The sequence below is a fragment of the Cryptomeria japonica genome, chromosome 7 (assembly GCF_030272615.1).
Source record: "Cryptomeria japonica chromosome 7, Sugi_1.0, whole genome shotgun sequence".
Taxonomy (NCBI): Eukaryota; Viridiplantae; Streptophyta; class Pinopsida; order Cupressales; family Cupressaceae; genus Cryptomeria; species Cryptomeria japonica.
This window is the reverse complement of record NC_081411.1, coordinates 244,158,825-244,170,943: the sequence shown is the minus strand read 5'-3', so window position 1 is coordinate 244,170,943 and position 12,119 is coordinate 244,158,825. Positions and strand designations below refer to the sequence as shown.

Genomic DNA, 12,119 nt, shown 5'->3' with positions numbered 1-12,119 from the left:
TTCCATTTCTTTGATCACATGGCTACCACTGTTAATTCTATTCCTATTTGGATCAACCTATTCCATTTACCACTAATTATGAAAGACACATCATAAAGAAAAAAAATGATCAGTCAAGTTGGTATATTTGTCAACATGGATTCAAAGTTAGTGGAACCAAAGAACAAACTTATCAAAGTATGCACCATGATTGGCATTTCTAAGTCTACAACCCACTCAATTACAATCCATTTCTCAATGGGCACTTGTTTCCAAATCTTGAATTTTGAGTGTCTCCCTCTAAGGTGTTCTCGTAATCTAATTGATAGAAAGATCATAGAGTACAACTCTAGATTACCTCTTAGAGTGTGCTCAATCATCTTATAAAATTGGGTGAATAAATCTATCTCTCTAGATTATGGCTTGGTTAATGATGAGACTATATAGACTATGAATACCCTCCACTAAGATTAGGAGGAGCCTTTCAATAAAATGAACTTGATCCCTCTTCTCTTAAAGGAAATTTTGTTTCCTATATCCCTTTGTAGTTTGGATTTTTCATTTTAGCTTCTTGATTTGTAGACAACTTATCACTTTTAGATTTTTCTTGGCATCTTTGACCTTACAAATTTATTGTAGAAGGGCTTGCTTGTTGGCTCTCAAATTCACAAGTCCAGATATTTTTTGTTTGAATTTTGATTTTAAAAAATAAGGAGTGGTCCCTCATCTCACAACTTATTTGATCAAAAATAATATTTTTAAAATTCAAAATATACACTCTTAGATCTACTAAGGGTTTATAGATTTTTTAATCAATTCATGTGCTCCCTGAGTTGGTCTAGTGGTGGAGAAAGTTTGTGCTCTTGAAAGAGAGGTCAGAAGTTCAAATCCCACAAGGGGGTAAGGTATGTATGCCTCATTTGTAGTGCAGTTAGGTACCTCTCGCAAGGAGTACAAGGTAGTCCCATATTGCTCTAACTCATCTGTAGACCCATACATAGATGGCTAGCATCGTGGACTATAAAAGGCATTATTCTTATTATTATGTAACACAAGAAAAACTGTCAAGAAGTTGCAATATCCAAAAAAAGCCATTTGAAAATTGATATCATGTAATTTTAGATTAAATATTTCTTAGTGAAATCGATCTATATTAGTTCTTCATAATGGTGAAATCATGCCTCTATATAGTTGAAAGATGAAGAGTCATGATCAAAAAGGTTTTGACTAAAATAATTTTGGTTGAAAATTTAAAATCCACATAGGTAGCATGACATTCATCATTGTTTTATCGTAAGGTTCACCCAAAACCCCTAAGTTGGCCTAGTATACAAGATAGCTTTGAACTTTTAATCAATTAGAGTCATTTTTCTACATCAATGAATTTTCTAATGAAGAGTAAATCACGATTACACTCCAAAAGTATTTTCACCTATTAAGAAGTGGTAGCAAGCCAATAAAATTTGGGAGGAAGATTAGATAAAATGAAAACCTAAGCCTGTCTAGGACACATTCCTATTAGCCTTTGACGATGAAGTGTATCTTGATTATGTTTATGTGGTTGCTACATGAAAAGGTCACAATCACAAAAAAAAAAGGATATGATTAGTTTGTCCAAGCTTAACTCAAACAACCCTAACCTTACATAGAGATGTCTATGTGGTTGCCACATGCAATGGTCACAGTCACAAGGACATAGGCATTGTAGTCCTCCCTAGTGTTGTAGTCTTAGTCTATTGTTGGTGTCTTGATCAATGAGAAAACTAAAAGCTAGAGTTTTATCCCCAAGACATGCCAATCACATAAGACTACCTTAGAAGTAATTAAATGAGAATCAAACTTTGTAAATTCCAAAGTCAACTCAAGGCTCATAGGGACCCTAGACCCCTAGTCATAAGACACCTTAACTCATGATAAGAGATTACTCAAAGATTTAGGGAGCCTCCAAGATTCCAATACAAAATTAAAACATGAGGGACAAAGGGGGGGGTTTGTCTCGCACCTCTTGCCTAGTCCAAGAGAACTCAAGGGACCCAAAACAATCCTCAAATGAGGTGGGTCCATAATATTGATCATACATAAGGTTTCACAATCTTCTTAGTGTTTCATTGATTAAGTTTGTGTTTTCTATGATGTTTATTTTCAAAACAAAATAAAAATATACTCTAAGTTCATTTTAACCAATCAATATAAAAGCTCAAAGAGAATACAAGATAGCATTTGTTCTCGACTCCAATACCAAGACATGTAAAGATAACTATAACATTGGTACCACTTATGTGGTTTGTTTACAAGCCATCAACTAGGGAGTTCAAATAAATATGTTACATAATGATACAAGGATTGAAATGTACTTCAATTGCACTTTTTACAACATTATACAAGTGAAAAGAGAAGGCTCGGTCAAACCTTTGTTCATCTTGATTGTGATTAGAAATTTCTCTCTAAGATCTCCTCGTTCCTGATTGTGGTTCCATGTCATTTAACCTTGAGAAACCCTTAGGTCCACTCCAACTCACCAAAAGGTGTCACATGGTTCACAACCACACTCACACAACAAGGGGTAGGCTTATTCTCACACTAATCATAGGGTATACATGCAAAATACATGTCATGCAAGAACCGCTCAACAACATAAAGGATAATGTATAATTTATCTGAGGTACAACTCAAAAGGGTCATACAAATGAGATCCTAGAGAGATAGTAGGTAGTGTCATCACAATGGCCTAAGGTACCAACCAAGCAGGATCAGTAAACCTCTCACAAGAGATGAGGTTATTCAGTCTACAAGACCCAATGCTCCTTGAGTTGGCAAATTTTCTGCACCCATAGTGAGCCTGCACAAGCACTCCAAGAATGTTAGAGACATCATTATCTACATTCAATTTAATTACCCTTGAAATCTTAGTTATTGCTTGATTAAGATACTTCCACATAAGATATCCTCAAACCACTTTGGGCCTAAAAAAATTTTGAAACCCACTCTCACATTTCTCTCTAACACCAACATCCTAAGCTCATCACAACTCACAACAATTGAGTGTGGCACTGAAAACAAGGCATGAAATTGGCTAAACAAAAAAAAATAACATAGTCTTAAAATGTTTATTTCAAAAAAACCATGGAGGAATCAACAATTCCTTCATTTCAAATCATCCAAAAATACACAAAATCGAAATTTTATGTAATTTCTTTCAATGCAAAAACCGAGAAATTTTCCAAAAATTTCATTGTTAAGACCATACATTTCTTTTCTAAATTCACTTTTTTTTAAAAAAATGTATCATTTGACTCTACTAATGAACAACTACATTTTGAAGTAAAATTCATTTTTTAAGACATTTAAAGAAATTTAAGCGTTATGAGAACACAAACTAGCAAAATAAAATAAAATAATTTTTAAATTTAAACTTCTCTAATTACATGAATTTGAATCTATTTGGGAAGTCCTATGCTCCCATAAGGGTGAACATGGTATCTTATGCTCCCATAAGGGTAAGCATGGTATCTTACCAAAGAGATATAAACAAAAAGGAGATAGGACATAATTACCTCAATTCAAAATACACCCAAACAATGAAGACTTCGATCTTTCACATGGGAGGAGGTAGAGATCATGCACACACCAACACAATCATTTTCATATCCCAATTAATCCAATTCCTTATCCTTTCTAATTCAAATTTGTCCAATTTCTCCAAATTTCAAAATTTTCATGGAGAGGGTTTTTGATAGCAGTTTCTTACAAAACGTGAATAATACGAAAAATAGTTTAAGATTTTTTTCTTTTAGTCTACTTTTACCTTCTTTTTTCATTTCTTTATTTTCATTTTGATTATTTTTCCTAATTGTTTCTCTATCAAACAATTTAAGTCAAATGAACATTCAAACTAATTTTATTGCCACATTTAAACAACAATCAAATCACATATATATGCAAACACATCTTAACAAAATAATTCCAACATAATTTTAACTTACCCCCCCCCTTTTTTTTCCAATTTTGCAAAAATAAAATATTAGATAAAATGCAGTCTTTTAACTCATCAAGCTCTATTTAGGACTAACATAGAATTAAAACCATCTTTGAACTCATGCATATATTGGTATTTCATAACAATAATAGATTCTAAAAACACTTCCAATTTGAATTTGGGTTAACACTAATCATATGTGACACATCTCATACTCGAATAGAACATAATTGGGTATAACAATGAAAATTACTAGTGTGACATCTTTGGAATAACCATGTTGGGAATAACTGAGACCTACATAATCGAGTGGAGAAATAACTTATACTTGTACACTTAATTCCCACATCAAGTATATTTTATACATGTATATGATAGCCAAAAAACAACATAATTACTCCATGAGATACAACATCACACATCATATAAATAACACACCAAAAAAATCTAACCATGAAAATGTCCATACATAGCAAAAATCACATTACATGCATACATACATATATAAGCAACTTAAATGAATATAATGATATATTCCAAGCATAAACACAAGAATAACGATAATATAATAATATATTCCAAGCATAAACATAAGAATGATGATAAGACAAGTGTCTCATTATATGCACAAGATCTTGGAGCCTTGATAGAAAATGATAAGACAAGAACATGTTAAATCAAAATAATCAAGTGTCTATATAGAAGTCCAAGTCTAAACAAGAGTATTAAAATGCAAACATGAAACACATTGCAAGTTGTATTAATGAATAGGAAGAAATGCTAGATTCATAAAATAATTTCATACTCAACACATTTTCCAACTCTAAAGAAGAGTGTGCCGTACAACTATACATACTTAACTTTCCACACTTCATTACCAATTGACATGCAATCTATAATGGCAAAGATAGATCAGATTTTAGAAGCCAATTGTTGTGGTAACTTAGTTATGATCAGCCCCTCCCACATGCTCACAATTGTGCTAAGATCATCAATGTATCTCCATCAAACGCCACATACTCCAAAAGTGGTGGAGAACACTATGCACAAGACTTGACTTGGCAGCAACTATACTTTGGCCAAACTTTTTCAGTTTCTGACATGGCTTCAACAAGGTCAAACACACTTGCAATGCAACCTAAAAACAACTAGCTTGTGTCATACATCTTTTCATTGTTGATCTCGTGTATAGCTTGAGTTGGTCTAGTGAAGGAGAATTTGTACTTTTGAAAGAGAGGTCACAAGTTCAAATTTCATCAAGGGGTGAGGTATGTATGCTTTGTTTGTAGTGCTCTAACTCATTTTGAAAGAGAGGTCACAAGTTCAAATTTCATCAAGGGTTGAGGTATGTATGCTTTGTTTGTAGTGCTCTAATTCATCTGTAGACGCATACACAAATGATTGACACTTCTAAACTTATGTTTATAACACATTGCACACAACAACTCCATGTAATTTATATATACACATACATGACATCAAGGGGTGAGGTATGTGTGCTTTGTTTGTAGTGCTCTAACTCATCTGTAGACGCATACACAAATGATTGACACTTCTAGACTTATGTTTATAACACATTGCACACAACAACTCCATGTAATTTATATATACACATACATGAAACATCAACAAAGAAAAGAACATAAATAAAGATAAATAAGTAGAGAACACTATCCCAAGAGTATGTTATGTAAGGTTGAGCAAATAAACAAAATACGTTTGTTACTTTAGGACTACATCAGTCTCAATCTTTGCATTACTCTGTATCGCATAACTTTCAAATACATACAAGAATTTATCTAGATCCTGGTCTAAAGAGTTATCCACCAAGATTCTAACCAGGCTTGGATAAATGAGTGTTCTTTGTCACTGACCTTTGTGCTGGTGTGCAAGAGTGTTCAAGGTCAAAGGTAGCTGGAGTGCCTTCCAACTGCACCGTTTTGGCAAGGAGAATGGCTCTTGGATTGGTTGATCAAAGGTTAAAATGGCGGTGGATTGGTTGATCAAAGGTTAAATGGCGGTGAGTAGGAGTCACAAGTTGTAGAGCTCTCAAAAACTGCATTACAGGCATGATCTTCTTGGAATGTTGAAACTTGGGCTGTGAGTGTCATATCAAATCTAATTTAGTGGAAGGAAATGGGAATTAGTAGATTAGATTTCATTAGATTTCATTATAAACATTATTGTTGATTGCTGCGAAACTTCTTTTAGTCAAAACAGAGAAAAGTTTTTTTCCTAACGCCTGGCAAACAATGGGAACTTTATTTAAATAACATGAGTTTCATGTTTTTCCACTTTAAATTGCTCAGTCGTGCGCTCCCGACGACTTTCTTTTAGTCTAAATATCTGAAATTTGACTTTAAAAAATTGAGAAGATTTCTGACTCTTAAAATGCCAGAATCCTAAATTCATATTTGACTGGAGAAACACAAGAAGATTTTCTTTATTATCTACATAACATTTTGATTTGAAATTGTAGTCTATGCTTCTGAATTACAGGGTAAAACAGAGCATCTTAATTATTTCTTAACGAAATTTGAGTCTATCAATTACTTTAAGTTTTACTGTTCAATTCTGTTGATCTTAATCTGAATTGTTTGCCTCAAGCACTGTTTAATTTAAACCCTCGCCCCCTCCCCCGCGCTCCCCTCACCTCCCCTCCCTTTTTGTTTTCAAGTGACAGGGCTTAAAGTTGTACAACCATTCTCTTCAGGTTGGGTTATTGAATTTATCAGTCTTCTACTTGGCCTCTGATCAATATACTTAATTCAATGTATTCCGATCTAGGCATTGAAAACAGAGTAGAAGTAAATTTGGAGCTTCTTATACAGCTTATCGATTCTGCTTTATCTGCCATAGTGACTGACAAGGTACGCAAAACTATCCAATCTCGTTTCTAACTATTCAAGATTTTTAATCTCTGATGTTTTAATCAGCACACCTGCAAAATCAATGGTCCCAGCTTAGCTCTGTAAAAAGTTGGATATTGTTAGATATTAAAGTGGAACTAATTCTTTTAGGGAGTATATGGTAGTGCTTATAAAAGATTCTAATTTTTTTCTGGAAGTATAATCTTGTAAATTTTTACAAATTGAGTGGAATTGAAGGCGTCGGCACTCCATATTGGAGGTCATTTGCTCAGGCAGAACCTAATAGTCTAGGTAAATGGCCAAACAAAGGTTTGCAGGTATAATTTAATGAACGAGATACAAGGTAAATGGAAAATACAAACCCCTTAAGTCATGGGCTTCTGACATGCTAAAATTAATGTTATGACCAGAATTTTCTCTTTTGAATGACAAGAGCGCCCATGTTAAAAAGGTTGAAATTAGCATGAAATTGTCTGACTTGGTTCAGCTGTTACTTCTGGATTTTGACAAATATTAGAAAACCGCATCTCGGAGGGCTCTCATGATCAGCATTTTTTGTTATGAATGATAGAGCTGCCGTAGTGACAAGGGGGAAGGTGGTATGAAAGTCACTGATTTTGTTCAGCCTGCTACTTCTGGAATTTTTGAACTATTAGAAGGCCGCATCTCAGAGGGCTCTAAATTATTTTCAAATCAGGTATCCTTTCCAAGGAAAAGGATTTTCTTGCAGCTAGGGTAAAATGACAGTCGAAATATATTTATAATTTGATATCTGGACAGCTTTAATGTGAGTGGGTTTTTTAAATTTGAGTCTTGCCCATTTTAATACGATATGTGTGCTGTTTTCTTTGTAAAGAAATCACTATCCTCGAGCACATGGGCTACTGATGCAAGAACGGTGGCTGTGGATGTTCTCAGAGGAGTGGGTAATATCCAGTGGAGCGCAGTTGGGCTGTTAGCAGTAGCGATTGTTCTTGAAAGGCTCGACAAAATTTCCTCAAACGACAGAGAATGTGTGGATCTTCTCCGAGGGATGAATGACTTAGCAAAATGTATTAAGCAGCTCCAGGAAATCAAAGCCCATTTACATAAGGAGATCACAGAAAAGATGTCTGAGGGTGTTTGTCTGATAATCACTGGAGCAATGATGTGCTGTTCTGTTATTCGATCTAAGAAATTATCGAAGTATGTGTTCCTTATCATCTGCATAACTTATTAACCAATGAAGATATTATATTGATCCTTTGGGTACAGTAACAAATGCTAACGGCAGTTTTTCTCTTCTATTTGTGATTGTGCGTCAAGGCCAACTTCCACTGTTTACAAGCTTACTGATCGTTAAGACATTCAAAAGAGCTTCATTAAATAACTCGCGAGACATATGAAAACCCATGTACTGAAATCCCTTTCAACCCATCGATTCTCTGCATAGCACCCATCGTAGCAAGAAAGTAGGATTACAAATCATCCCATCAAGCATACTTACATCTCAGCTTCCATCTAAAGAACTAGGATTAAACTGGGAATCTATACCAGTAATAGGATGACCAAAATATTATTGACCTACAATTCTTACGAAAGAGTTTAGCTTAGCATTAATAGCTTAAGGTATTTTTATTTTCCGTGACTGCAGATCCTGGCGAGTCCTTCCTCTCAAGGAGGATTTTGTTTAGGTGACTTCGCTAGAAATGGTTAATAAATAACCCCCCCTAAAAACTCAGAGCTAACAAGCACAGAATGCCATATGATGTGGATCCTAATCTAAATTAGCATATTTTCCTTCCATATTTTAATCCCAACAATGTCCTATTTAGGCCTGACACAAGTGTATAATATTTGCAGGTGATAACATACATTGGTTGAACATTGGGCCACACACGATACCTCCATCTGATTTCCAAATTCTTAAGTTTGGCATTGATTTTACCTTCAAAACATTGTACAGGTTCATGCTGTCTACAAAGATAAAGGAAGAACTTAAATTTCTAAGGGGACAAGCAGATCGTATGTTCCGAGATATCATGTTACAAGTGCAATTGAAGACACTGTTTTCTTTTATCTCATATGCATCACATCAATCCACTCCAGAAGCCCCCAGTAATCAATTTCTCACTATGTGTTCTACTTGTGGCAGTTTCATTTACAGATTCAATGTTTCACATTATTAGTTGGATTTCCTACTGTATTTGAATTTTGAAGTCTTATCTTTGCATAAGCAGGTGGCCTTTGGTTGCAGTCTGAGAAAGATGTATCTGAAACTTCATCCGGAGGACAAATTCATAGAAATGCAATTTCCTTCAACTCACAGCAAACAAACCTCAACCAATCCTTTAACTTGATTCATGGCCACTCTTCACAAATTGCTAGCCATAGGAGCAATAATCATTGTCAAAAGAAAGGAATAATATCACGCATTGTTCGGGGAATCAGAGGAGGCAGAAAAACAGTGGGTGATGAAAAATACATTCATTTGATCATGCCAAAACGGATGAATGATTTAGATCCAGGCACAATTATGTTCTCGTTCAATGAAATTCAGATTGCATGTCAAGATTTTCATCCAAATAATAAGCTAGCAGAATGGGGATTTGGGTCTGTATACAAGGTAATCAATTAAATAGATCATTCACAATTTGATTTTGAAAATGTAAGGGCATTCATACCCCATTGATTATAAATTTATATGTGGTAATTTTCATGATGATGTAGCATTTCTACTGCAGGGAACTTTAGCAAATGGTAGGCAGTTGGCCATAAAGAGACTATCTGAACAAGGAAAGAGCTTTTTTATGAATGAATGGGGCATCGTTTCTCGTCTACAACATCGTAACATAGTAAAGCTGTTTGGCTTTTGCATTGAAGGAGAGGAGATGTTGCTTATTTATGAATATATACCTAAAGGAAACCTTCTAGACCTTTGCTTCAGTAAGTAAAGAAAACCCATTGTTTCCTCTGAGGCTTTTAAATTGGACACTTAAATATGGTATGAATGCCTATACATGATTTTGAATGCAATTGCAGATCCTTTAAAGGTCCAAGTCCTTGATTGGGGAAGTCATTTGAATATAATACAAGGTGTAGCACGTGGGCTAGTATATCTTCATGAGGATTCCGGGATTTGCATAGTGCATCGAGATATAAAACCCAATAATATATTACTCGACGAGAATTTGAATGCCAAGATTGCAGATTTTGGACTAGGAGTAGTCTTAGATAAAAATGGCATCCATCAAACTATACCAGTTGCTGGAACAGAGTAAGATACATATCATAGAAAATTTAATTGTTAAAATGTAATTATACTAGTGTTAATTAGAAAAATGTTATTAATTTGGCTTGTGCAGAGGTTATATAGCTCCAGAATTGAAGTCTGATGGTCGACTGACCGAAAAAGCAGATGTTTTCAGCTTTGGTGTGTTCATCTTAGAAATAATGTCTGGCAGAAGACATGTGGAATATAATTCCTCCTTTCCAAGCCTTGTGAAGTGGGTGGGTTTATAACCTCAGAATTTTCTTTCATGTCAAGGAAATACTCTACCTTTTTAATGTGAAATTTCTTTTGTGCAACAGGCTTGGAATCTTCATGAGGAGAATCGCCATTTCGATCTGGTAGACAGCAGAATAATTTGTAGTGAAAATTTTGACTCAAAAATCGTAATGAGAGTGATACTGATTGCCCTCCAGTGCACTCAAGAGGCGAGGTTGAGGCCTTCCATGTCAAAGGTATCCTTCTTGTTGTCGCTGTTTAGTGAAGAAATTGGCTTGCCTACACTGACAAAACCAGATTATCTTTATAACAGCTAATTGGCCCTCTATCTTGATATTATTATAGTGAATTTCCTGTCACAAACCATAATTTCTTCCTTAGCATTACTCAGATTCACGTCTATATGTTAGTAAGTTTTTGTACATCATCTTAACTCATTCAACCGTTCCATTCAGATTTCCTTTATAATTACATTTACAAGTACAGTGCATCAAAAGAGCACTGAGCTATGCTTTGAAAATTTTCCACACTATCAAGAATTCGCAAGCAACTAAATTTAGAGAATGCTTATGACATTTACTCTCATTTCACATTTTCAAGTTTGTATCCAAAATATCCTTGAGAATAGGTGTGATACCTTAACCTTATATAGGTGTAGCACTGCGTATGCGGGTTTGGACTGTGTGTATTAAGGTGAGGATGGAGTTGCCCATTTGTAGCCCCACTAGCTGAGCCCTGTTAATGCCCAGATTTTATAAACAAAAAAATAAAAGGATATTAAATGTGATTAATTATTAATTTAATTTTCAATAAATTTTACAAATTATAAAAAATATGTTAATTATTAAGATTATTCAACACAATGACACATGACAAGGAAAATGAATCTGTTCATGTATTTAAATACCCATCTCTATATCTAATCATACGTGCATATCCAATAATTCTCATTCCATTGCTTATGAATGCAGGCAAACAATGTAAAGGATTATAGACAAATTTGTACAACTGAGCTATAACAATACCACTATGTTTTGTGACAACAGTTGAAAGCCAAATCTATAAATAGGGACACCAATAATACAGCATAATTACAAAATGAAAAATGAAAAACAGCATTCATGAATTATTGTTTATTTTCCCTACTATGCATTACTCAAACAACATGCATCATACATGAGTTAATTCCTAGAGGTTAAAATAGCTTATAACCAACTTATGAATGAACCTTCATGATGCACTCTTAATTCCAATACATTTTCACATGTTACTATGTCATCAAACAGACTAAATCCAAAAGCCTTATTCAGATCATCCTAGTTGCTCTCATGTATTTAAATATTTCCATTCTTCAAAATATACGATTACATGCTTTGTCTTACAAACAGGCAAACAAACTAAATTTTGATTCCTAGTAATACAATCAAATTCATTCTCTATTAATTCATAAGCAATGAAAATTACATGCTGGTTATGATAACATGTGTCATGTATACATGCCAGCTATTGATTGCAATCTTTCTGAAACCAAATCCACAATGGTTGAACCCATTCAGGAAATTTGTCTTATACTAAACCATTGATAAACTAACCAATAGAAATAACACTCAAGCAAACCATCCCTTTCTTGTTCTTACAAGCAAATGCAACCAAAAACATGCTTAAATTGCTAAATATTCTGAACAGCATTCACAGTTCCACTTCAGCATTCAGGTAACATACACTTCTTATCAGGACTGCAGGTACATATCATATTGAAAGGAGAGTACAAAGTACTTTATTTGTTGTTATCAAGATCATAATTTAT

The 12,119-nt window shown here is 34.3% G+C and overlaps 2 protein-coding genes across 2 annotated transcripts; both read left to right on the top strand.

The window, feature by feature from the left end:
- The first annotated feature begins 6,460 nt into the window (after positions 1 to 6,460).
- LOC131856301 (uncharacterized) lies at positions 6,461 to 8,529 on the top strand. The gene is made up of 3 exons (XM_059207912.1): positions 6,461 to 6,825; positions 7,397 to 7,522; positions 7,682 to 8,529. Exons 1-3 carry the CDS (start codon positions 6,727 to 6,729, stop codon positions 8,042 to 8,044), a joined length of 588 nt encoding a protein of 195 aa, XP_059063895.1. The 5' UTR covers positions 6,461 to 6,726; the 3' UTR covers positions 8,045 to 8,529.
- A 151-nt stretch (positions 8,530 to 8,680) lies between these two features.
- Positions 8,681 to 10,830, top strand: LOC131051486 (cysteine-rich receptor-like protein kinase 43). Its single transcript, XM_057986040.2, has 6 exons — positions 8,681 to 8,922; positions 9,045 to 9,430; positions 9,549 to 9,750; positions 9,847 to 10,081; positions 10,170 to 10,314; positions 10,396 to 10,830. The coding sequence occupies exons 1-6, from the start codon at positions 8,775 to 8,777 to the stop codon at positions 10,627 to 10,629; spliced, it is 1,350 nt and encodes a 449-aa protein (XP_057842023.2). The 5' UTR covers positions 8,681 to 8,774; the 3' UTR covers positions 10,630 to 10,830.
- Positions 10,831 to 12,119: the final 1,289 nt, after the last annotated feature.